This window comes from Balearica regulorum, chromosome 7, assembly GCF_011004875.1.
Source record: "Balearica regulorum gibbericeps isolate bBalReg1 chromosome 7, bBalReg1.pri, whole genome shotgun sequence".
NCBI classification, from domain to species: Eukaryota; Metazoa; Chordata; class Aves; order Gruiformes; family Gruidae; genus Balearica; species Balearica regulorum.
Window position 1 is genome coordinate 37,653,640 of NC_046190.1, and position 25,959 is coordinate 37,679,598.

General features: G+C 45.0%; 2 protein-coding genes and 1 long non-coding RNA gene across 7 annotated transcripts in view; 1 reads left to right on the top strand and 2 right to left on the bottom strand.

The window, feature by feature from the left end:
• P4HA1 (prolyl 4-hydroxylase subunit alpha 1) overlaps positions 1 to 7,615 on the bottom strand; it is a 34,155-nt gene extending 26,540 nt beyond the window's left edge. For 3 of the 4 annotated variants that reach the window (XM_075758970.1, XM_075758971.1, XM_075758969.1), the window contains exons 1-2: positions 7,475 to 7,614; positions 47 to 163 (exon numbers count right to left, since the gene is read on the bottom strand). In XM_075758970.1, coding sequence (XP_075615085.1) covers positions 47 to 134 — 88 coding nt within the window. In that variant the 5' untranslated portion in view covers positions 135 to 163; positions 7,475 to 7,614. Of the gene's footprint in view, positions 1 to 46; positions 164 to 7,474 lie in introns of all 4 variants that reach the window. The other variant, XM_075758972.1, reaches the window with a different exon arrangement.
• A 4,039-nt stretch (positions 7,616 to 11,654) lies between these two features.
• LOC142602660 (uncharacterized) lies at positions 11,655 to 22,552 on the bottom strand. The gene is made up of 8 exons (XR_012836421.1): positions 21,845 to 22,552; positions 21,229 to 21,336; positions 19,467 to 19,681; positions 18,680 to 18,883; positions 18,261 to 18,574; positions 14,361 to 14,458; positions 13,682 to 13,808; positions 11,655 to 11,895 (listed from the first exon to the last, which is right to left on the bottom strand). It is a non-coding gene; the product is annotated as an uncharacterized LOC142602660 (long non-coding RNA).
• Positions 13,516 to 21,720, top strand: NUDT13 (nudix hydrolase 13). Of its 2 annotated transcripts, none has more exons than XM_010298620.2 (9): positions 13,516 to 13,638; positions 15,172 to 15,281; positions 16,163 to 16,302; positions 16,929 to 17,036; positions 17,390 to 17,496; positions 18,396 to 18,521; positions 18,726 to 18,837; positions 19,487 to 19,641; positions 20,225 to 21,720. In XM_010298620.2, exons 2-9 carry the CDS (start codon positions 15,199 to 15,201, stop codon positions 20,417 to 20,419), a joined length of 1,026 nt encoding a protein of 341 aa, XP_010296922.1. In that variant the 5' UTR covers positions 13,516 to 13,638; positions 15,172 to 15,198; the 3' UTR covers positions 20,420 to 21,720. The 2 variants fall into 2 exon arrangements, with proteins under 2 accessions (XP_010296922.1, XP_075615108.1); XM_075758993.1 differs by lacking the exon at positions 13,516 to 13,638 and adding an exon at positions 13,737 to 13,859.
• Positions 22,553 to 25,959: the final 3,407 nt, after the last annotated feature.

The window sequence follows — 25,959 nt, forward strand, 5'->3', positions numbered from 1 at the left end:
AGAAATTCTTTAGGCTATGCAGCATATACACCAAAGCATGTCTCACCAATGGACGTGAAGAAGTCCGTATGGGCATAAGAAAAAGGCAGCAGAAGTCCAAGGGCTACGGTATACCAAATCTTGCTGAATGCCATAGTTCAATAGCTGTCACCTTACCACGTACCTGTGAAAGAAACAAAGTAGGTAAAAAATCCATATTCACCAGAGAGTTGAATTGACCTTCAAGAGAGAGAGCTTGTTCTCTTGGGGCTGCCGCTAGCTCTTGAGGCAGCAGAATCTTGACAAGCTAGAGCAGCTCTCACAGAGGACTGATGCCCTTCTGCAGACTTTCTTACACTTTGTGTTGTGTGGTAAGGAAAGAAAGACTGGCTTGGAGACAGGGTCTTCACAAGCTTCATCTTTTTGACACCTAAGACATGCTTCAGATAGAAATGCTTCACAAAACCCACCAAAACACCCAAGGTCAAACACTGGAAAAAAACCCGTAATACCAAGTTAAAATATATATTATCAAGTTCATCCACCCAATTATTTGATCAGTCAGAAAGATGCCAGTGGAGCAGGTCTAAGTTAAAACCCTACACAACCTGTCCGCAGAGTAAGTTACTGTTACAGAGTAAGTTAAAAGCATGCTCCTGCTTTTCAGCTGCCACCGCCATGAAGCCAGCCTCCATACCTGATACAAAAGGCTTCTCTTGGCCGGTTCACAGGTAGCCCCTGGATCAGTCCACAGCAGGCTCACAGGCAGTGCTTTCTCCCACAAACAGCTGCCAAGCTCTCAGCCTTTCAAGATCCTGAACCCTTTTAACAGCCTAGGATTTCCTCGTTACTGCATACTTTAAAAGTAATTATGCTATCTCGGAATTCACAAGATTTACTTTTTTCCAAACACAAAAACTTAAACTCTCATATACTGCATCTGCTCAGAAAAATTAAAACCACCACAGGTACTAACAGAAACTGTTTTGCAACTCTTCCAACAGCAAGACAACTAATGAAAAAAAAAAAAAAAGAAAAAAGCAACTTCACGAAGCAAGTCCAGCTACAAAGGGGTTCAGCCTATTTAGGGAAGAAAGCAATACACTTTTGATTGAGTTGACAGTACTGACAGCAAACAACATAAACCTAGGTGTGTCATTTACACAAGGAAGGTGTAAACAAAATCAGAAAAGTGCAAAAGTCACACGCAGAGAAAAATCATTCCACCCACAAGTGGGGGTACTAACAGGAAACACTCCCTTGACTCCAGAGCGCAGGATCTCTTCTCATATTGCACCTGAAGGGTGAGGAAACAGTTCCCTCCTTTCCTTTCCACCACTAGCACTACAGAAAGAGCGGTACTCGGGTTTAGATTCACTGACTCTGTGGACTGCCTCTTGGACAGGACAAGCACAGTTTCGCTGGCACTAACAGGAACAACAGGAAACTCGGAGCCTAGAAAAGCAGTACAATTTCCAACTCTTGTAAATCATCAGAAATCTGCATGACCACAATTGGAAGGGCTGAAACACTCTGACACATTTACCAGCAGCAAGTTGTAAGGTAAAAACATGGCGAGGGAAGCCTGGAGTCCTGCTTTTTCCCCATCGAGTCAGACGCCTCAGCCTCCTCAATGCTCTAAACCAGCCCTGCTGTCCACAGCAGCATTCCTCACCTCCTCATCACTTGCTCATCCCCCCCACAGACAGCTAGGCAACAAGCTAAATCAGACTATTTCAAACATAACTAATTAAAAAAAAAAAAAAAAAAAATCCCCCAAAAGCTCATTTCATTTTAAGTTCAATTCTGATACAGTTCACTATATAGCCACGTAACATCCATGCCAGTACAAGAGGGCAATTTGGAGACAAGAACTGGCAGCCAAAGAGAGCACAGGCAGGCAAGATTGCTGTTTCTAGTAGCAGCACAGGTTTAATCCATTTGTGAAACTCCAGCCCTAAACACAATGAATATACAACCCTCCAGCCAGCCTGTAACACCTACCTAGTTTTCAGCATAAACCTGGGATCCTGGTAAGGTCTATACAACTGTACGTACCTCTTCTGTGACTAATGTCAGTCTCATTAAACAAGAACTCCAATTAGGCAATTGCTGTAAATTAATGGGTCACGTCTGGAATCAAGTTTTCTTGCTGGCAAATTTTCTATCACTCTTTACTTAAAAGAAGCTGTTATCTACACACACAAGGACACTGATGTGTATCTGCACTCCTATTAAAAACACTGCTGAATTCGTATTTTGCTCTGCAGAAAGCCAAGTGCCTCCTGCTCATTCAGCACTCAAGCTAATACATCTGTGAATCAATTACAAAGCACAAACAGTTCTACTACATGATAAATATTTGCCAACATTATCAGTACTCAGAATTCATTAAGCTATTTGTTTACTGCACTCAGTGAAACACAAGGAAAGCTTCAGAAAGTTTACTTTTTTACTAATCAATATGAAACTTTTCTAAAACACAAACAAAACAAAAACACACCAAAAAGGTGATGAAAAAGATGTGTCCTCTCCACCTACAGCTCTTGGTGATAGCCTTCCACCTTGCACGATAGATTGATGCCTTAAAGCCTGTTTGAGCAGCATACTTTGGAAACAGTTTTACCTCTTCTCTACCTGCCTTTACAGCCTGCTCCAGCACTGGGCTGACTCTGAATGCAGTTGCCACCCTATTCCCTCCTCACACCTCACAGGCAGACGGAAGAATGAGTGTGTGGCAACGGTCACAAATTGCAACGAGGGAAATTCTAACTAGGTACAAAGAAAAGGTTGCTCACAGCAGTTAGGCACTAGAAGGAGGTTGCCCAGATAAATTTCATTTCCCATTCCTGGAAGAATTTCAAAATTAAAAAGAACAAGCCTGCGGGCAGCCTAACCTTCAAGCTCACCCACCTTCAAACAAGTTAGGTTAAATGATGTCCAGAGGTCACTTCCAGCTTCATTTGTCTTTCATTTTGCAGTCTCCAGACTTTCTGTCGTTTGCAAGGACTCAGACTCCCGTAATAGCTTTCAGCCACCCAAGATTACTTCCCTCCCAGACAGAATTCAGAGACTTGGAAAGAGAGCCCAAGGCAGCAGCCAGCCAAGCTCTCACTGCCCTAACGGCAGTTGCTAAGTAGCACGGCTTTCAAAACTACTGCAGAAGGATCAGCTACAGGTTCCCAAATCAAAGAAAATAAAGCTCAGTTAAGATAGATGCTGGAAATCTCTTAGATGCACAAGCTGCCAAATAAGTAGGCTTAATTTCTTCCTGTCAGTGACATGAAGTAAAACAAGATGAAAATCCTCTCTACATTATTCCTGTCAGTCTGACTCTCCTCCTCAGCCGTGTCCCTCAGGCAAACACAAAGATGGCAGCTGAGCATCTCAGAGAGGAGGGAATCCGCTACCCCCACATAGAAGTGGGTGTCCAGCTGACAGCTTTAACACAGGAGCTTTCTGACTTTCCGTAAGAAGTACATGTGCTAAGCTTTGAAACAGTAAAACATGACAGTGCAGGAAAAAAAACCCAAAACAATGGGAAAAATAGCAAAGAACACACAAACACGTAGATAGAAGTAAAACAAAGCAGCAATTAGACAAGTGATACTGCCAAGCATGGCACAGGATTCCCCAAACAGTAGGGATAGGCAACAAATGCCATTTTAAATGATGAAACTTAGAGGTGGGTTGTTTGGGGACTTTTAAAGAGTTCAGCTCTGCTCTACAAGTAGAAACAACCTGCAAGAGTCACAGGAGAGTGGACATACACATAGCATCCATGCAACTAGAAGGAAAAGTTAAGACAAACTACAGAGAGTGATATAACCTCACAACAATCGAGGTCACACTAACTGGTGACCAAAGACTGAAGCATTTAACTGAAGATGCTTACTACACAAATCTTCTCACTGCCAATTCCAAGCTCCCAGGTGCTTACCAGGATCCAGAAAACAAGACAGAAAATGGAAACTGAGGGTATACTTCAACATGGAATTATTCTGGAATAGCTCTAGCTTAACTGCAAAACAGCTTCTTTATTTAGGTAAGAAATAAGTGACCTACTCAAAATTAAGTCTGCTACAAGGCCAGGAGTCAAAACTGCAGCACCAAGATCCTCAACTTTTGATTTAAATACTGGTCCACTCTCACAATCCTTACAGTATCCCACTGTACGTAAAACTAAACAAAAAACCAAACAAAAACAGTTAAACTGAGCTGAGGGGGAAGACAGCACCAGAAATGATAGCTGCTCGCTGCACTAAACCTCTCCTGTCTCAAGGACAGCTCAAGTTATAGTCTCATGACGTGATGTGACTGGAAATACTACTCAAAAGGGAAGAGCTTTCCCAGAGTAAGCACTAAGTACCAAGATGATTTAGCTGTCATCATTGCTTAACAGTCTTAGAGGACAAAAACATTAGAATCCAGTTTCCTATGTTCTCTAGCACGTTACATTTAAAGGCTGTTCTAAAATTAAGATCCAAGCAGTGAGAGAAGAAAGATTTTCTAGAATTGCTGCTAACAAAAGAACATGGCATGGTTTAGGCTTCTTTTTAATGACAAAGTTGTAATATAAGTAATCTTTTTTATGTAAAAGTAATATAATAATCCAGTAAGAGTTGAGAATAAATGTTAGAGTCAAGTTGATGATGTGTTTTAAGTATTATTTACTGCGAGCTTCAAGACCACATTTGTGAGTCTAACTACAGAACAGGCGTGCTCACACAGATTTGTACCCAAGGAACTGAAGCAAGTTTCTCCTTGGTTTCTTCCAGACTAAGACCGAATGGACACAGGCCTCTCGGATCCCACTTCTTTTAACTTTCTAAGCCAAGACAAAGAACACTGGCAATGGAGCGGGGCACTTATCTTATTAGACACAACAAGCAGGAGGCTATCCTTCTAGTTATCCGTCCGCTTAAGGATTAGCAGAATATCTATAGAGACATACACGTTGTTTTCAGATACTAAGAGCGATTATAAAGAAAGCAGGACAATCCCAACAATCAACAGCTGAAAAATAGTAACAGATAAGAGCTCTTTCAGGCTGAAGTTGTAGCCCAGCAGGTGGTTCTGCAGTAGCATAAAGCCTGCTCCTCTTGAGGGGAACAACAAGCCATTCTGAAATTATTGCAAGAACACTGCCTACAAATACATAGCACAAGTGACAGCAAAGATGGTGTTTCAGCACAGAAAGTCCTTCCTCAGTTAAACAGACACAATTTATCAAGTAAGGTTTTTTCAACAAGTATATTCTTTCAGACAGCTTTATTGAAAAAAAAAAAAAAAAACAAAAAAACCCCCACAAAACCCAAACCAGTTTCTTTATCTACATCAACCTCAACATGGAGGCAGAGTTTTCCTCCCACAAACCTGTATTTATCCTCACACCTTCCACAGGGTTACTCATTATCTATCCTTTACGTTTTTCAAACTGCACTAGGTATCTTCTAATCTACCTGCATGCCTCAAAATCACAGCTTTAATTGCTAGATTTTAAAATCACTCAATATGCAACAATGTTTAAACCTCTACAGGTCAGAGCAGCTCTCTCTTCTGGCTCAATGCATAGCTCTTAATGCATACATTAACCCTGCTGTTCAACCCAAGTTTCTGCAGCAGCTCCCGTCTCCACACCACCACCTCAGCTGTGCCTGTGGATGACCCATCACGTGTAGGGCTACACAGTGAATTAGTGAAGTAATCCACATCAGCTATTTTCTGCTGGGAGATGAGAAGCGATTTCCCCTCCATACTTTCATTTTGTGATTTGGTTTTTATCAGATGTATCACCCCGTATGAACGGGACAGATCAGGAACTGCTTAGAACAGCACTGCCACTGAACAGCAGTTCATGAAATAGCGCTGCTTCCTCAGCTTCTACATGAATTAACAGCTAGAAGAGATGTGCCTACTAATGCCACAATCACTGCTTAAATGGCGGAATTGACACTCTCAGCATAGCAAGATTTAGGCACGTTCCTGCTATTTCGAGTTTGGGGGGGGGGGGGGGGATTAAAAAAAAAATCAGTACTGGTTCTGTCAGCACATAATTAAGCAGCAGAACAGAGTGCTCTAGGTCAAATCAAATGCTTTGTAGTACGGTTCAAGACGTTCAAATGCATCCAGCTATGATCCAAAAGTAGTAATGGGTGCAGAAGAGTAAGACAGAACATCTCTTATCCCAAAAGCAGGCCTCTGTTTCCTGAACAAACTGGCAAGTCGTTACCTTTACTTTCCACCCCGTGCCCCTGTTTGCACACTTAGCCAAATAGTCTTCGGCATCATAAGAAGCTGCATTTAACATTTATCTACTTCTGGTAATCGATAGCTTCTTTCATTAATTAAAAGCTTGAGCACTGAATCCTTACGTATCCAAAAGAGATGAATAGTTAAGTACTTGAACACCCTCTGCAACTCCTCTTACTGAATTCAGCAGGAAAAAATGTATGAAACTGAACACCAGGCAATCCTTTTGACGCCTTCTCTCTGTAACCCTCAACTATCTTTCCTCTAAGAGCATCCAGTTTTGCAGGTAAACAGGAAGATTTAGTCTATGCATATCTAACATTTTTATTTTCTCTTCATTCAAGAGCATCCTCAAGACTCCATGCTGGAGCTTTTCCTTTTAGTTAGGTTAAGTCCTGTCAAGATACCTGCTCACAGGTACAGCTTACTGCAAAGTTAGACGCAAAATCGGTTTTACATAATTCAATTGGCTGACTCCAACCCACAGTAGTAGAAAGAGAGGGAAATCAAAATAAGCCTTATTCCTCACGATGCAATCACTACACACAGCGCCCGTGGTTACAAACGCAGTGTGTGACAACCAGTGCTTAGGCAAAGTAACTTTTCATCCATCCATGCATGAAATCGTTTCATTGCCCGAACAGCTCTTAAAACCCCGAAGGCAGCACAAACAAGCGGGCCACCAGCTGCACGTAGCTCCCTGCCCCAAGAGCAGCAGTTCCCGGCTGAAGAGATGCCGACAAGCCGGTGCCCGGGGAAGTCCAACAAAGCAGGGGTGGGACCGGCCGGCGAGAGCCCACCTGCGCCGCGCACCCCCGGAGGGGAGCTCCGAGCTGCTCAGGGCACGTTTAAACGCCGGGCGCAGGGAACGGCCCGCACGGCCGCGGCTCCCGGGAGGAGAAGGCGGAGGCGGCACTGTTTAGTCTACCAGCCGCGGGGAAGCCGGGCGGGCCGCCTCGGCCCTGCCTGCCGGTGCGGCGGCGCCCTCCCGCCCCCCTCCGGAGGCTGCCGGCTCCCGTTACGTAACGGCCGGGAGGGCCGGGGCACCGGCCCCTCGCCGGGAGAGCCGGCGGAGCGCTGCCACGTATCGCCCCCACCCCCGCCCACGTAGCGGCCGCCGCGGCGGCCGGACCCCGACGCTCCTCTCACGGCTCGCCGCGACGTTCGCCTGAGCGACCCACCCACCGGGCGGCGGCAGCAGCAGCACCGGTGGGAAGCTGGGGCGGGAGCGGCCGGGCCTCACCTGAGCGAAGGGGGCGGCGGCTGACGGGGCGCGGAGGGAACGACGGCGGTAACGGACGGCCGCGAGCTGCCCCGTGGCGTAACCGACCGCGCGCGGCCGGCCCCACAGAGGCTTTTATAGGCGCCCAGGCCACGCCCCCCGTCCCGCGCGAGGCGGAGGGGCGGAGCGGGGGGGCGGAGCGGGCGGGCGGCGCGCTACGTGAGCTCGGTCACAACGGCGGCCGCTCAACTGCGCAGGCGCCGCCGCCGCTCCTCCACGTGGGCGCTGCGGGCGCGCGGCCCTGGGGGTCCCCCCGCCGCCCTCCCGGGGAGCGCAGGGCCCGGGCGGCACCAGCCGGGAAACGCTCAGCGGGGCGGGGGGGTCGTTCGTTCTTTGTCAGTAGGCGGAAAGAAATTAGTTGAAAACGGGCACCTCAAAACTGTGAGAAGTATTCAGCCAAAAGTGGCATTTTTTGGAATAAAAGTTCCCAGAAAAGGCCTACAGTGGCGGGGGGGGGGGGGGTCACTGCGTGCAGCCCGGCCCCCAGCCCTGCTGCCAGGGGAGCTGAGCCCTGAGCCGAGCCGGCTTTCCCCCCCCCCCAGCATCCCTCTGCTCCCCAGGGGAGATGCAGAGCCCAGAGCAGGGGCCCGCACCCTGCCGCGGTCCCGCCAGCCCCAGTTGCAGTCGGCGTTTGCTTTGTGACCGCGACGGCACGTTGTCGGTGTTTCACCTTGGAAGCACAATTCTGCCCCGATTCTCGTTTCTGGAGAGCCAGCTCTCCTCTACTTGCACAGCTAGCGCTCACTGAGTCTCATCTCATTTACCCCTGATTGGGGCTTCAATTTCTACTGATAATTTTGATTCTAAACCAACCTTACGCCTCCCACCGATGTCATCCCGCTGTATTTCACAGCGTACTTTCTGTTCCATCACCCAAGTCCTTGCTGGTAGCCAATACCTCCTCTAGCCCAGGTGACGATGTTTCCAGATTCCGTGTCTGAAGCAGCCTCCCCTCCTTCCAGGGCTTTCATCTAAACTTTGCTGATCACAAAGGCGTCGTGCAAGGCACTATTCAGAAGCCGCATCACAAAACGCATCGGCTCTCACCCCTCTCTGGCGCACAAGAGCTCTCGGCTATCACAAAGACATTAAGCTGCTTGGTCTGCTGACTGTTCTTTGTTTTCTAGGAGTTCATAAATAAACTAGTCATTTGTTCATCGCACTTCCAGCAAATAAATTAGAATCAGGGATGTCCATAAGCAATTTTTCCTTTCTTTTTAGATATAGGCTTCAAATAAAGATTCATCCCCTTACTAGCCTAGCCAGCCTTCCTCCTTTTAAGACAGACATTTTTGGCCACCCCTAGCTGGAAAGCTTTCACAACAGCAATTACAGAGTGCTGGCAAAGACGTAACAGGGGTCAAAATCCCCTTCTAGCACACGTTCTTTAGCAGGGTCACTTTCAACTGGCTTAAAACCACCTCGTTCACAAGAGGCGACTGGAGGTTGCAGCATGATCCCTAACTAAGATTTCTTCCCTATGCCTAAACTGCTTCCTCAGCTTCAACTCCCTCAGCGATGTCTTTTGAAGAGCAAACATCACAACATCGGGTGTTGTGCCCCTTTTTGGGAAAGGCTATGAGATATGACACATCCCATATGAGAAACAAACAACAACACTAAGTGAATTTAGTCATTTCTTGTCCAGATGTGGCCACAGATGCGTCCACAGAGCCGACTACTTCGCCAGTACTGCGAGCGCTGCTGCGCCAGAGCAGGAAGCAGGCCAGTTTTTAGTGGAACTCTCCGTCAAAAAAATAAGCCTTCCTTTCCTCTCGTTTTGGTCGTCTTCCAACAGAAATACAACTCCTACAACTAGCAGGAAACACTGGAACGATATACAAGCTTCTAGCTGAGGCATCTAGTTAAAGCCCTATGATCCAAAGAGTCCATAATACCTAGCCAGAGATTTAACGGCAGCTTCTAGAGATTTGGCAAAACCTCACACGCTGTAGAGGCATTCGGATTCTTTCTAGCAAGATTCACTGCTTTCTCATCATCTTTTGCACTATTCAGGTATTTTTAGAAAGCAAGGCAGACAGTGAACAACAACAAGCTTATCAGCATGTTTAGTAGCAGGCTAGCTTGTATTAGTCAGCATAGGGCTGAAGGCAAAGAAAAATCTGATCAGAAGGAAGCCCAAGATTTTGGCATCTACCAAGCAGTCAGATCAAGAGCCGTTTCCAATAGTTGTGGCATTGTCTTGCTCCATGAATCTATTTCTGCCCCTTATTGGTGCTTTCTGCCAATTCGGTAGAGAGTACTTACTCATTTTCTCTTGCCTTCCTCAACTCCGGCATAATCACTGACATTCCAGTAGCATTAAAATATTGTTTGCAAATTGCTCGATGCCAGACTTGTGCATTATCACCTGCTGTCAAACGCCGATGGGGTTGGGCAGCTTCAAGCAGGTCCTAGCGGAGCAATTTGTTATGTCGGCACCTTGTTAAGCAGCACTATCTCTACGAACAAGCGCAACAGGAACACTTCTTGAGAGAGAACCGCAGCAGAACAAGTGGCTTTCAGACTTTCTTTAGGATTTGCAGAGCCCTGTGCGTTTTCTAGCAGAAACGCTGACTTCTTTGTAGCAAGCACAAGCCTAACAACATGTTTCCTTTTCTGAGCAACCCTGTAGAAGCACTCCACAGGCCCTAAGCTGAAGGACACTAAAAGAAAGGGCCACCTAAACCAAGAGTGAAGCACAAGAGACCTCATAAGAACAAAACTGTAGTGGCTCACGCTAAAGCTTCATTTAGCCCAATCTGCCTAGAGTACTGTTCCAGCCTCCAAACACTTTTAACTTAGGGATTTTCTCAGCCTGATGCGGTCTATTTAGTAACCCTCAATGGAGTTGTCTGCTAAGTATTTCTCTCCCCTTGACCTGTTTTGCATGCACAACATCCTTTACCTAGCAGTTGCATCATCCCTTAGCCAAGGCATGGAAAACCACCTCTGTTTGTTCACCGGGAACGTGGCTCCAGCTAGTTAAGATTTGATTAACCAGGTTCCTACACAGGGGAAGAGACACAAAACACTTGGCACCTATGCTTTATGCAGGCTGAAGTATCAGAGCCTACCTAGTTCCTTGCAGTGGCCGTATTCCAGGTCTTTGATCATGCTCCTTGTCCTCTTTCAACCTTTTCCAGTTCTTCAGTATCCTTTTAGAGACAACGGGCCATGACCTGCAAGCAGTGTTGAAGACACAGGTGAGTGATTTTCGTATCATACCGAGCTAGCTCACAGCTAGCTTTTTTAAGTGTATTAACAACTTAGGATTACACTTTGTAAAGGGATAAAGCCTCATCTAGTTTCCCACACATTCAAACAGTGTTGTGTCAATGAAATGACACAAAATGAAGTCATCACCTGCAGTCAAGAGAAAGTATCCTGTATCATCCGTTATTCTGTGCACTGTGGGAAATCAGTGCCAGAGTTTGAGGATCTTCCTTAACCAACAGCAGCAGGGAGGGGAAAAGAGAGAATACACACACATGCTACCCCAATAAGCTAAAATGAGCAAATCCTACTAAAATGTCATTCAGAGGTGCCTCCTCTACACCTGTGCAAGTTCTAATCAGCAGCATCAAATTAAGCAGCTTCTGTCTTTCAAGGTCCCCACCCTGAATATGAGAAACTGTAGGAGTCCCTCATAAACATAATATACGCTACAAGCCTAACTTTAGAGCAAGGTCAGATTTGGTTAGTTTGCATCTCAAATTTAATGATAGAGGGAAAGAGTACTCATTAACTTTCTCTTTAAAGAAGTGGTTTGTCTTTCCTTGGGCTCTTCCTAAAAAAGAAATATTTTTGTACCAAGAGGTTTCTTGTGGCTTGACCATAAGTTTTCAATGGGAGATTGCTAGTTTTATGTATTTGCAGCAATTAACAGTTGTTTTGCAAGGGCCAGCTGTTAGCAATTCTAATGCTTGTTTCTGCTTATTGGGGGCAGCTGGAAAGACACAAACCAGAACAGCAAGAAGAAGCAAGATTACTAGTATAACCATTATTAGCCTAGAATTACATTTTCCAGCCACTTCTTTGGCTTGGAAAAAATCTTTTACCAACTGCTAATACCAATATGAGTATTTTACAAACCCAGATATATATAAAAAAAAAAATCTTAGCAACACAGGACCAAAGATTTGCCTATTTTGCAATCTTGTCCATGTAAGAGATCGCAAGTATTTGTTCCCGCTGCTTGTGGCCTCCTTGCCTGCTCCTTTTGTTTGCTGTTCTTGCATCAAGAGAGTCTCAGGGATTCACTTCCTCTGGTGGCCTGCCAAAGCTCAAATTAGTAAGCGAGAGGAAGCTGTCAGAGACGCGTTTGTATGGCCAGGCCTTCACTTCACTCACAGGATTGCATCTTGCGTGGAGTACAGTATCTGCAGAGGACAAATAACAGTTTACAGATGCAATTCACATGACTCAGAGCCCAGCTCAAAAATACTTACAAAGAAGCAACCTAGTGCCGAAGTGAAAATTGATATTTGTGCTCCTTAAATTAAATAATTACATGAATAAATGACAAGAAAGCCTCTGCTATTTTCAAAATGATCTCCCCTGCTTATGTGCTGCAGAAATATTTAATTGGGCCATGTGCAATCACAAGGAGATGTATGGAGCCTCGGAAAAGGCACAAGGAATCTCTCATAGGCTGCATGGCTTCCCATCGGTCAGATCAGTCACAGAAGTGACTCTAATCTTGTTTTCTCTGCATATCTTCGCACAGCACCGAGGCCAGGTATACACACTTGGGCTAATCCATGACTTTTTTCAGCTGCATATAGCAAGGAGAGGCTACAGCAGTGCACTGCCTTCAAAGGCGTCTTTACACTGCAGCATAGTGCTCTGGCTTTTAATCCTTCATGTGGATAGGGGTGCACTTACCAAACAACTGATGGCTTTGGGCTGAGTAAGGTTGAGAGGGTGTCTCAAGATTTGGGGTCTAATGTATCTCCCCCAACTGCTTCCCTCTAAAACCAGCTCTTCTTGCAAGATCCATTTCTGGGGGCAGTTTGGGTCAGAAAATCTGTTTGTTTTAACAGCAGGGTGGATACTTCCCCTAGAGATTATATTTCAATCCTTTATTTTATTAAGGGAAGATGTGTTTTGTCCATTAATCCAATTAGCCTAGTGGATTAATAAGATTGGGCTTGCTCTGTTTCAGGAAGCACAGAAATAGCAGTCAAGCATAATTAAACCTAAACTTCTAAGTAACGCTGGTAACAAGAGTGCTATTTCCCTACATATTCTATTTATTATTTTTACAAGCTATGTTCTCAAATTACATGATGTGAATTCTCGATTAGAATGTCTCAATTCATAACCAAAAAGCAAAAGGCTGCCCTGAAAACATTTACTTTCATATGTTTATAAAATTCTCTTTGTGCTAAATATAGGCAGGTAGGTTCCAGCCCAGAATAATGTTTTCAGTACTTGAGAGGAATCTGTTTGTTCAGTTATAAAGGCATGAAAAATATTTGTCATTATTCTGACATCTGCCTTGGCAAAGCGCGCTTTCTCATCAGAGCTATTCACTTGCAAATTCAGCTGTGGGTTTGGGTGCGTGAACACTAAACAGCCCCGTCCTTTAGATATATACAGCTCTTGGCATATTTTCCTGTTTGAGGACATATGGTCCTTAACTTTAAACAATGCTCTTATGTTACTGATACAAAAAAACAGAGAAGCTTGGGGAAAAAAAAAAAAAAGGAAAAAAAGAGAAAGAAACTAAGAGGAACAAACTCCTCTGCTAGGAACAGCTCAAATTACTGCAGTAGCATTGTTCTCGTAACTTCTGCTTTGGCAAAATACAGCATGGGGGTTTCTGATAGAATGAAGCAGGTGTGGGGAAAAAAAAAAAAAAAAGAGAATTTACTCTCAGGCAGCCTCACTAGCTCCAGAAGCTAATCAAAACCCAGAGCAGACAGTCAGCCATCTAGCTTTGCCAAGGGCTTGCAAGCAGCCTGTGCAGAACTACATTTCCCAGTGTTCCCAGTGGGGGAAGAGTGACTCGGACCCAGTAAGAGAGCTGCTCAGCTGTTTGCTGTAGGAGTGGTGCTTCTAACTGAGGTCACGGTGGGACTCCCAGCTTATCCCTGCTGCTGGAGACAGCGCAGAGCGCAGTAAGTGGGGAAGACGTGCGGGGAAGGACAGACCTAGACCCACCTCCTGCGGGTGTACAGCGTAGGCGAGGCTTGCATGCATGATGGGAGTTTGGGCTGGCCTCCCGAGATCAAGTTTTTACTGTCTCTGAGTTTTCAGTGAGCCGAACCAAAATCTGGCATTGTGGTTCCTAGAAAGGAAGGGGTTAAACGCCTGCACACACTGCATTTCATGGTTCCAGGTACAAACTATTCCTCTTGTCCCCACCCCGGTCACATACTGCCGCTCATTTCAGAGCAAAGTGCAGAGCTGTTTGTAAACTCCTCGATTCAGCACTGGAGGTTTTTCACACACCAGGCTATGCGAGCCGTGGGGGCGCAGAAGTGACGGACACGTAATCGTCGCACCACAAAATTGTTTCAGACATAGTCTCTGCGACAGTCGCCGTCCTCGCGTGCGTCTGCCCCAGCCTGCCGGCAGCGTGCCGAGTTCCCACTGCTGCGGTTGAAGCGCCGAGCGGGGAACGCTGATGCTTTCCGCAGCCGGCTCGGCTCCCCCGTCTCCCCGGGGATCATCTCGGTGAAGACCACCCTCAGCAGGGACAGTGGGAAAGAGGGATTTGGGGCAGAAATGTCAGAAGCCGCATGGCAAAGCCTCCACGCCGCTGGCTACAGAAACCGCCTCCACGTACAGATCGGAGCCTCTGCTCAGGCATCTCTCTGGCTCGGGAGCCATCACTGACCTTTAACGAAAGGAAGGACTCTCAGACTCTTCTCTGGCACTGCTTATGTGTCTGTAAATCGAAGCAAACGTGACTTCCTCCTTAAAGGGCTTCGAGTTCTATGGTTGAAAAGTGAAATATACAAAGTAATCCTTAAGGATTAGGAATCATAGGTCAGTTTTGTTTGAGATGAACGCTAGAGATAGTAGCGTTTCTGGCAATTTTCTGACATCCTGAAGCTGAGTTCAAACCGCAGCCTGTGACTGCCTGAGCTGAAAATGTAGGATCCTTTGGCACAAAAAACGCCCCCATTCATAGCTGGAGATGATCCAATTCAGCTGCAACTGCTGTCTCTCATCTAACTCAGGGAATTTTCTTCCGCAGCTGATATTTTGTCTTTCACCCTCTTCTGGCATCAGTGCCTTTCCCACAGATCTACTGTGTGCTGCAATAGCATGCTCGGTTGGATCGAGGCCATTACAACCCTGTAGGAAACAAACAAGAGAGCAGCCACCTTCGCTGCTCTTTTCCCCAGGGATACAGCAGTTTAGGACAAGAACATTTAATCTAGTCTTACAGCAATTTCTGAGACCTCTGCACACTCGCAGATAGAAACAAACCGAGGTATCTTTAAATAGTCTTAAAAATTGCCTGAAACTGGGTTTGATGTGTGACGAGAGACTAAGACCAAAGTGATAATTTTAGAAAGCAGACTGGCAGCATTCTGCAGACTGCAAGGGGAAGATTTTTGGTAGCAGTGGGTTATTGCACCTTTTAAATCAAACTTAACTTTGTAGGGCTGCTGCATTATATTCTATGCTTCTCTTTTTAGGCAGACAGCTACGCATAGGTGTTGGTTATGGCTGCGATTTATCAAGCAGTGTATAGAAGAGCTTCCTCTCTCGTCTGCAGGTTACACTCTACCTATGTTAGAAAAATGAGGTAAGTTCTCTCTCATCTGCTTCTTGTGTACAGTGAGAAGACCAGAGTTTGGCACCCTTGTGCCCACTGTCACAAGAAGCCCTACCAAAATCTAACCAGGTGGTTAATCTTTTAACAGTTCAGCAATAATATAGTAATGCTATGTGAGCTCTGTAAGTGCTAATGGTCACAATCTCTCCACTCCCTTCACCACTGATGAGAACCGGTTCTCTCAGGCTGAAGCTCTGTTAATGAATGCCTACACTTGCTGTCCTAGCTAAAGATCTCAAAATACAAGGCAGACTTGAAGTGATGCTGCTTACTTTGTTTTAAGTACTACTTCAAACAGTCTGAAAGAAGAACATCCTTTTCCCAATGACTGCTTTTCCTAACTCAGGCCCTAAGACTTCAGCTTGGTCTTCACCCCTCACGTCAGTGTGACAGGTAGAACATACCCTGCGGTAATGCATGCAGCCTGGTGGGAAGCGCATTCAACACCTGAAGCGCCCAGAAACCTTGCCAAACAGGACTTGGAGCAGCCCGGATTGGGGGGATAAAAGGGAAGATCAAGGTTTCCTGCACACAAATGGTCATGTCTATAAAGCAGACCTCTTTTGGATTAAGAGGCTGGGTTACTGATCTCGGATGTCCAAGAGTCGAGGCTACTTGTGTGGTAGTAAGAATTGCAATATTTTCTGCCACACGGCACCTTCGCTAGAGGCTGCAGCCCACCAAAGAGTAGACTCAGCTGTTGAAAACTCGGGAAGCATGTGGAATACATAAAATCTGTACTGTCCATTCAGCCCCCCTGCTCTGTGCAAAATAAATGCATCCAAGTAAGTGTAACACAGGTAATCTCAACATGATCGTGAATTCATCTTCCCAATTCTTTTCTCCTGCAGATACTTAAATGAGCTAAAGGAAGATGATAGCCTTTGTAGACAAGCCCAGACCTCAGGAACTTTCTACCTCTTTCACAATCTCTCCCCCTTCCTGCAGAAAGTTGGGAAGAAGTATTTGATACCGCAGCTCAGTGCAGCAGGTAAGCAGGTGTCCAGAAAGAAACATCTCTTGGATCACACAGCTGAAACAATAGAGAGTCATTTGCAATAAGCAACCCGTTAGATGGGGGTTGAAAATCTATCAAGTTGTGCAGGAATATCCTGCTACATGCAGCACGCCATTTGTTAACAACCAAAGACTATTCAGAGTTAAAACCTTGGCGTGCGGGCACAAGCTCATGTTCTTCACACACATATGGTATCAACATATACCTGGATCTGTTTTGAGACGATCAGTTTTAAACACTTGGGACCATGCCTTTTGAAGAGAAAGGGCTGGCAGGAAAACAAGCAAGCTCTAACCAACAAAGGGAAAAGTTTTCTTTGAGAGAAAGGTATTGGCTGGTGTAGGACAGAAACAGAATGGACAGCTGCTCCCCAAGCATTACAACATTTGCATCTTTAGCTTGACATGGTCAAAACTTCCAACAGCTAGGAGGAAAGCCAGACTTTTGGTCTCCATCTGGGTGGGACCACTTGTCTGGTCCCCCCTCTCACATGAGCACCCTGACTCAAGATTGCATGTGGCTTGAAGATCCAGAGAAAACATGGTTGTATGAATTTGCTTTCATCACAGCTTTGTTTTCCCCCTTCCCCTGCTGTTTAGACATGAAAAGGATCCTGGAGAAATTCAAAGAGACTGAACAGTGGATAGAGAAGTCGGTGCTGATCGGTTGTTCAGACGAGCACGTGCCACACTTTGCCCTGGATTTAGGTTGGAATGATTCCTCTTCCATCTGTGTCAGCGTCACATTTGATGCACCAAGATGCACCCTAGTCCTTGCTGGGTGAACATTTATTGCCAAAGAGGACTCGGCTGAGTCTCTGTAAGAGCTGTTGTGAGCGTGGCAGGTCACAGCCACAGAAGCGCACTGCTGTTCCTGTGCGTGTGTTTGTTAGTAAAGGTGGGCTGCTGACAGGTCACTTAACATTTGGGAATATTACCACTGATGTGATGTCACTTCCAGAAATTGTATACCGGAACAATGAAGGGCGTAAAGTTTGGCATAATAACCACAATTTATGAGATCAAAGATTTGTTGTTGTTGTTGTTGTTGTTTTAAACAGGAGCCTTGGAGAAATCGGACATCGAGTCTGAACTCAAGGGATCATTTACTGACTTACGAAAGGCTCTCTTTGTAGTGGATGGGAAGGATTCTCCTTTGCTGGCTTCGGTATTGTACAGGATTTTTTACTTTAAGAAGTTGCAATTTCAAACGTCAACCTTTCTCCTTGTCTCCCATGTTGTTTTATGATTTAATATGTATTGTGGAAGTACCTACTGTACACTTTCAGCGATCTAGGTACAAACACACTATAAATTACAGCAGTTTTCCCAATTTTGTGATCCCAAAACCAAGCTGTGACGGAAAGAGAAAGAGACAAGTGGCTTAAAAATGACCGTAGTAATTAGCCATTTAGCATCAACCTGCTGTATGTCCAGTGTGAAACATACTGATTTTATCAGTAGTCACAGCAATCCCAGTTTGTCCTCAGCTTAACAACAATCAGGCACTAGTTTTCTGTAATCTAGGCAAACTGAGTTTCACAAACGAACTTGTAGATCTTCTCTCAGAGCTGCTCTTTTAAAACTACTCGCTTATAAGCTGTTAGTCTGCAGATGCCCTCTGTTTGGAAGCCCTGAGAGAAGACCTGTGTGTGAAAATCAGCTGTCCTGACCCATAAGTAGAAACAGCTCATGTTTCTTTTCCTGCTCCATAATGTTTGTGGTGCTTGGGCTATTTTTCAAAAAAATATTCAGGGTTGGAGACTCCTCAGAATAGTTCGTCTCCCATTACTACTCCCATTATATCCCAATAAAGAACAACTCTTCCCCACCTCCCCCAAACATGCTCAAATTTCGATGCTAAAGCGAGAAGCATGAAACATCGATTGCAGAATCTACCATTTTTCAAAGCACTGCCTGTACTGAATTTACCTTTCTGAGGCTTCCAAACATAATCAGAGTTTATCCATGCTGGGAAGAAGACAGCAAAGTATCATTCAGGGAGGTTGAATCATTTCTTTGCCCCAGGTATAAGTAAGATTTGCATTTCTGTCTGGGTGTTCGCAGGCGCAGTCCCTTCTCCGGTGGCACGATTCCCACCAGTACTGTAGCAAAACCGGGCAGCCCACTCAGAAAAACATAGCTGGCAGCAAGCGTGTCTGCCATGCCAGCGGAATAACTTACTATCCGCAGGTGAGCACCTGAACAGGTAAGCAACACAGGGTCTGGGTCGCATGGAGGGGAACCTGGAAAAGGCAGCAAGAATGCTTTGCTTGTAGCTGGTGTTTTTTCTTTAGTGTTCATCTGGTGACCCTCCCCTGACTAGGAAAAGCAACAATTTGCACACTTACTTGTTTGGTCTGAACTTCTTGCTTTGCTTTTTGATGCATTTGCTAGATGTCTCCAGTGGTTATCACCCTGGTGTCTGATGGGAGCCGGTGCCTCCTCGCACGACAGCCCTCGTTTCCCCAGGGGATGTACACTGCTCTGTCAGGCTTCTGCGACATGGGTAAGGCGGTCTCTGATCCGGCGTGGTGGCCTCTGACGTACAGGGTCTGGGGGCACAATGCGGCAACATCAGCCAAATGCCTGTTCACAGAGAAGGATGGACTCGTAGCAGATATCAGGGAAAAACATATTGGATCTAAATAGATAGGTGTTGCCATTCAAACAGAATTCAAAATAGCTGTGTGTATCTGAAGAGAATGGGACTTGTTGGTGTATATCAGTTGCTCTAGTCCCTGATGGTAAATAGAAGTGTAAGACTCCCCAAGTTAGAACCCCAGATACTTTTTTAGTCCATTTTGTGTCTAGTACAGTCTGGCTCAGAAGAAAAACTACAGACCTCTTGTTACAAGAGGGAAAAAAGCTTAAAAAGGGAAATGATGAAGAGAGGCAGCATTGTTCTGTCCACCAGCTGTATATACGCAGAGCCAAACATGTCTCTGATACCTCTGTTAAAGGGAGGTAAGCATAGTTGATGAATTTCATTGTGCATCCCACTGACAAGTGCTTCCAGGTCAGCACAGTCGGAGCTCCTGCGTGCACGTGAGCGGCCAGGGCTGGAACACCTCAGAAATGAGTGTGCCTACATTTTCTTTGCCACGGTTTGCTGACCCGAGGCCAGGCTGTCCTTACCTAACTTTTGTTGCTCCTAGGTGAAAATGTGGAGGAGACAGTCCGGCGAGAGGTGGCAGAAGAGGTGGGCCTAGAGGTGGAGTCGCTCTGGTACTCAGCTTCTCAGCACTGGCCCTTTCCCAGCAGCTGCTTAATGATAGCTTGTCACGTGTTGGTGAGAGCACAACAGGCTGAGGTGAGCAGACTCGGGTTCCCTGAAGCACTTCACTGCCTGTCTTAGCAAAATCTCTTTCAGTCCACAGACTTTAGTTTAGAGAACATCAGATCCTCACTAAATGCAGTTTTCCATCAGGTTTCCCTACAAGTGAAGAACAAACTTCAAAATAATCATATCTTCTGTTGCAACATGCCAGATTTTGCACAGGTTACTGTATATATACAAGCCCAGAGCACAACACCTCTATATTTTTTCCTCTGAACTTTGCAGCGGAGATACTCTCTAGTATTAATATCATATTTGCCATAGAACACGCGGATTCTGCCACGTTAATTACTGTGCTCAGCCACAGGTAGTTTGCAGGCCAACACCATGATGGAATAGGGCTACTGATTTGTGCTTCCCTAAGCAAACCAAGACAACAAAGCACTGGTGGATAGTTACATCCTTTCCTGTACTGGCATCAGCACTTAATTCAGGCATGGATAAAGCACTCTGGGCATTCTAGCATAGGATCTTTGTGGGTGCAAGAACAAGCAAGGTACTGCTGCCCACATTTAAATCTGATTTAAGGAACTGGTACTCTCTGAACTCTTTCCAGATCAGTATGAACAGCCTGGAACTAGAGGAAGCCCGTTGGTTTGGCCTGGAGGAAATCGTGGAGGGTCTCAAGAGAGAGCCAAGATCTTCAAAGCAAGACGATGGTAGTTTTTTACCCTGGTTCCCTCCCAAACAAGCCATTGCTCACCAGCTGATCTGTGAGTGGGTTAAGCAGCAGACTTCCCAGCCAGCTTAGGCATGACTTCATGAAGTCTGCGATTCTACCAGAACTACGAAAGCTCAATACAAAAGCTTCCAAAGTTACTGAAGGCAAAGTCTGTCTTACAGTGAGGATAGCACCAGACTGATGGCAGTCTTACACTCAGGTACATAGACCTACAAAGCCATTTCTAAGCTGATCATCCTCAGACAATTCCATGTACAGCGCGTCACCTTTGAGATCCCATGACTTGCAGTAAACATACAATAAAATTCTTAGTTCAAAAGCATCAAACTTATTGTGACCAGCTGCTGCTGTTGCCCAGCAAGCAACAGAACAGCGAGGCCCTGACACCTATGTCCCATTTGCCTCCATTTTATACATCTTGGACGAATATCAAATACACACTTTTTCAAAAAAAAAAAAAAAAGACAGTGGCACCTTTCAGTGTTCACATTTATATGGGTCCGGAAGAACTATCAAAAAACCAGAAGAAGTGCCACTGCCTGTATGGTCTGCCCTTCTTCTGTTTCTCTTCCCATTCAAGCTTCCAGTTTCATATAAAACATCCTATTTATTTTTTGGCAAATGTTAAATGGGCTCCTACTTCATTGATATATCTGAGCGACTAAAATCTCTCTAGAGGCACCATTTTCTCCACCAGTAAGACAGTGTTACTTCCATCCCAAGGAAGAGAGAACAGAGCTATCTGGTGGTAGAGAGTGGAAAAGCAAAACCTACATATAAGCATATTAGAACCCAGATAATGCAAAGGTGAAAGGAACTGCTGCAGTAAAGGACTGCAGTTCTGACAGAAAAATCCTGAAAGGCACAATGCCTCTTACCCTGTGCCAAATCTGTGGCTTGCCTGGAGAGCTGGTCTCCCTTTGCTGATGAAGTGGTATCACTTCTCTGGAGGGAGAGCGACCAAGAGATCGTCTGGGCAAGGAAAGCTTAGTAAAAGAGACAGATGGAAGGATGTTTGATCTGCTGCTGATTCAGGCTGATAGTCCTTTCTGCCTACGTGGTCAGAGTTCAAATGCCAAGATTGCAAAGCCATCTGTACAGATACTTGAAGGGGGAGCAGGAATGTATCACTGACTGCCAGGATTCAGTGTAGGTGAAAGACCTTGTGAGCAATGGTAAAAATCTGGAGTCACGACACCTGAGCAGCAAGTGAAAAAAGGCGGCTTTCTCACATTGTTGAGACATGCCTTGTTTCCTCAGGTGAATTTTACTTTAGGAGCTTGGGAGGGGATTCTTTCAGGCCACAGTGGCATGTGCAAACACCTTTCCCACCCTCACTAACTCTCAGTCAATAAACCCCATGTGTCAGAGCATGTCTTTCATGTTTGTGAACTCAATCTGTCAGTCATCCTGGTAAGAATGTACTCTGGTACAGCCAAGGGCATTGCTTCCTCCCCTCCAGCCCAGACAGATGCACCACAGGAGCCTACACACCTCTGAACTTAACTGCAACACTCCTGCATCCAGTTCCCTTTGAAACACGTCTCGCTGCCTCTCTTCATAGTAGTTCCTCCTGCTTTCTCTCCCAGCACACCATCTTAATTCCCCAGCATTTCTCTCTTCCTCTCTCATCTCTGGAATCTGCTGTTTTCATTTTCAGCCTCACTTCTTTCCTCCCCTTCTCTGCAGTAGAAGATAGTGAAGAGTCAGATACCCACCAGCAAGATATTCCTGCTTCTACTCCTCCTTCCTACTTCTCCTTAATGCCTTCCCAGCTCACCCTTATGAAGTCCATTAACGTGCCCTGAGCTTGATTCCAGTGTACAACATCCAGCTTGATGCACTTAGTACTTTTTAATATCCACACATGATCTATTCTCCCAGTGGCAGAAAAAGGACTAAGAAGTAAAAGCAGCAAAAAGTAGTACGTATGAGTGAAAGGAGGAACATCCGTGTGATTTCTGCAGTTATGTGAGCTTTGTGTGTTTTGGTTTTGTACTTCTACAGCACATATTGGCAGTGTTATGTCTTTGTCAAACCAGCTCAGATTCAACATCAGAGAAAATTCACCTGTGTTTGGGAAACACCGGGTTACTCTGCTTATTAAATGATGGTTTTTAACATCAACATTGCAGGCTATCAGTGAGCTGTAACTGAAAGAGAGCAAGTACTGACTGACACCAGCCCCTTCAGAACCGTCCCATCCACATTGCTGATACAGACCCATCTTGGGGTGATGTGGGCACCACCACGATTTTGAGACACAGCATAAGGCAGGCTGGTCAGAGGAGATGTAATCATTACTGCTGCTCGATGCTGGTGGGCCAGACACCGCCCAGGCTGAGGCTGCTAGATAACCACAGACTTCAGGACCACTCTTAAGAGCTGCAGCCCATCTCGTGCTCTGACTGTCCTGGGCTTTTTCAGATTTCACCAGTTACTGCCTGTTTTCTACAAGAAGAAAGTTAAGAGGAAAAGCAAAGTGAATTTCTCATTTGGTTGCTTCTGTGACTCACCTTTTTAAACACAGTTTTAAAAGCCTGCATGTTCCTTTTAATTTTCAGTAAGAAAAAAATATTTGCAATTTACTCAAATCTTTCTTTTGGTAGACCAAGAACAATTCCAAGGCAATATTCCCATCACATCTTTTAAAGAGCCTCAAATTTTAAACTATTTTATAAAATCCTTAATGCATTCCCTTTTGACTTAGGTATGAAACAATAATGGTGGCCTCTGTTCCCGATGTTAAGAAAGCAGGAATGATTATAGGCAACACACAGCTACGAACAGGACAGGAAAACAAGATGAGAGAGATGTTGCTCTCACTTGCATTTGCCTCAGATTCAGAAATCTGGCTGAAGCCTGCGTAATACTGCAGTCAAGACAGAACACGTTCCATAAAGGCGGGTGACATGGAAAAAGAAACAGGCAATTCCTGACAGATGCTTCTTCAACAAAACACAGCAAGGCTTTTCCATGTAAAAGGTATCAAGCAGGTAAAAGGGATGTAGCAACATATTTCTCTCAAAACCACCTCCATTAAATGAATCCTCTTTGGGGGACACTTGGCTCGTATAAATCACTGAGACTCCACTGCTTTCAGAGATGGCAAGGGCTTGAGACTTACAGCAAGACCTACGACTGAAAGTCAGCCTGTGACATTACAACCCAGTTATTTACAAGTATTACCAGTCAGCAGGATACATGGGCAACTATAAAATAGTAACATTTACCTGATTAATTTGAAATAGCTTTTCAGAGAGCAACACAGGCAGGTTCAGAGCAAGATTCCACCTACCTACCAAAAGCAGTGGGGCATAAAAGTTATGTTTATCTCCAACAGGTGCCAGCAGAGGATTAAAGTAACCAAACCACAGGACATAACTTGTCTGTCTCTCGGCTGAGGGAGCTTAGAATAAGTCTTACCTGGAAATGGTGTGGACTGAGAATATTTGCTTCACTTACCACGTGCTCTCCCATCACCTTGGGCTGCTCTGCTGCTGCACGGAAAGGTCACATTTTCCCACCCAGAGGTGTACTCATCCATTGTGAATGGCAGAAAGTCCGATTTCAGCATTACAGGTCACATCAAGAAATTACTTCACCTTAAAACATGCTCTGAGACATGGCGGTCACATGCTGGATCTGATGCTTAGCCTGAGAGGACACGAGCACTTAATGGAACTCCCTGACAACATCACCACGTTAAAGTCATCTTTCAGGTAATCATTTTTCAGGTAACCACGAGCAGTTCAACTCTGGCAGCTGCAAGGGACAGGTTGTCAGAACAACTTGTAATTACACAAATACAATTCCCATGCTTCAATCTGAAGCACTGCTGAAATGAATTCAGCAGCCCCAACCTTCAGCCCCCATTTAAAACTTGTTCACTTTTCAACTTAGCAACAGATGGCAGGCAGCTGTGTAAAGGAAAAAAAATATTGCCAGATGTCATTCATGCAACAACACATACACCTGGGAATGACCGAGCACCACCAAACCGACTTCTGTTAAAAAATAAAAAGAGGACAGGTTGCCAATTTGGAAATGATGTGACGTGCACTTTCTTTAAGACCCATCAGCGGTATTTTGTAGACAATCAGATGCGCTCAGCTCAGTGATGTCCACAATCACCATCACATGGAGAAACCGAAGCTGGCATCAGCTGTCACAAACATGAGGAAGATGACAGGAGCAGAAACACAAAGCCTCCCCAGCTGCCTCACAGGGAGGGCAGTAATGGCACAGGGACAGAAAATGCTGAGACATCCTTCTCCACTGGTCCTTACGGCCAACTGTATGTAGCGTCTTTTTATATAGCATCTTCCACAAAGCTTCACATCTAAAGACAATATAGCTACAGAGAGCAACAGCAGAAGTTAGGAGGCAAGGCAAGGAAGGGATTTTTCAATAAGATTTTAAGTGATTGGGGAAAAAAAAAGTGATACGGCAGAAACTGCAAAGGCGGCCTTATTTCTATTAGTGGAAATATTGAAAAGGGACCCAGAAGATTTACTAGTATATTAATAGAAGCAGAAAATGAAGAAAGATGAGGTTTGGGATAGGGACAGAAGCAAATTTACACATCACTTTTATTAATTATTAATAAAAGTCTAAGAATCGCAACGAGATCTTTTAAGGAAGCTGAAAATTCATAAATGGTAAGGTGGCCACAGCAGTCAGGGTGCTAAATAAATGCGTGTTGGACTAGGACAAGAGCAGCTATGCAGATTTACCTATGAAACGTTGTTGACTGATTTAACAGGAACTCGGCAAAAGCAAATACATATTGCACAGAATCCAGTAACTATGATCTGTCTGAACAACAAAAACCTGGGAAGTTTTTATTAGTGAAAGAAAATACGTCACAAGGGGTACGCAGTAATGACCTGAGGAAATATGATAGTTAAATATGGCTGCTGTTAGTATGCAGCATGGAGAATGCCTAGATTAAACTAGATTACATTCCAACACATAACTGTATGGCCTTATAACGGCACGTAAGGTCAATAAACCTCACCAATTAAAAAAAAAAAAAAAAAAGGTCTGGTCTGAACTAATTTAGATTAACATCACTGTGGTCATTGGATACTGTTACTCCTTTTCCTCATCAAATTATAAAGTCTTTACTGGAAATATCTCATTTTCTGCCTCCACCTGGCAACAGTGGTCAAATCACCTATGTATTTTTTTCTAAATAAACTGAGCTTTGCTCTTCACTTCCCATCCCTGTATGCTTGAAAAATTGTGACTATCCATCTGGCAGCTTTGACCCACTTAAGCATAGGCTCTATTCCAAACAGCAATCCACACTTTACACAAGAGTAACACACAATTCTTCTGCCTCCGTTAATTACTTCTTAGCTACAGTTTCACACTAGAAACCTGTAAGTTGTTCATGACACCCTTTTCCATGATGCTGCACTCCACAAGGCGGTTTGTGGAAGTTATGGAAGCATAGCCACCACATGTTCCCACATCTGCCTGTTGTTTCTATCCTATTTCAGCAGGACAGTTTGTCACTGTACATTCCTTTAAGAATTCAAACACAAGATAAACTGAATCACAACCACTACAGCAATTTGTTATTTGCCCTGAAAGCACGGGTT

Excerpts from the sequence above, each read along its gene's own strand:
- NUDT13 (XM_010298620.2), top strand. The coding sequence starts at position 15,199 with ATGGCTGCGATTTATCAAGCAGTGTATAGAAGAGCTTCCTCTCTCGTC. Across the intron at positions 15,282-16,162 it reads ACCTATGTTAGAAAAATGAG|ATACTTAAATGAGCTAAAGG; the intron begins GTAAGTTCTCTC and ends TTTCTCCTGCAG. Across the intron at positions 17,037-17,389 it reads ACACTTTGCCCTGGATTTAG|GAGCCTTGGAGAAATCGGAC; the intron begins GTTGGAATGATT and ends TGTTTTAAACAG.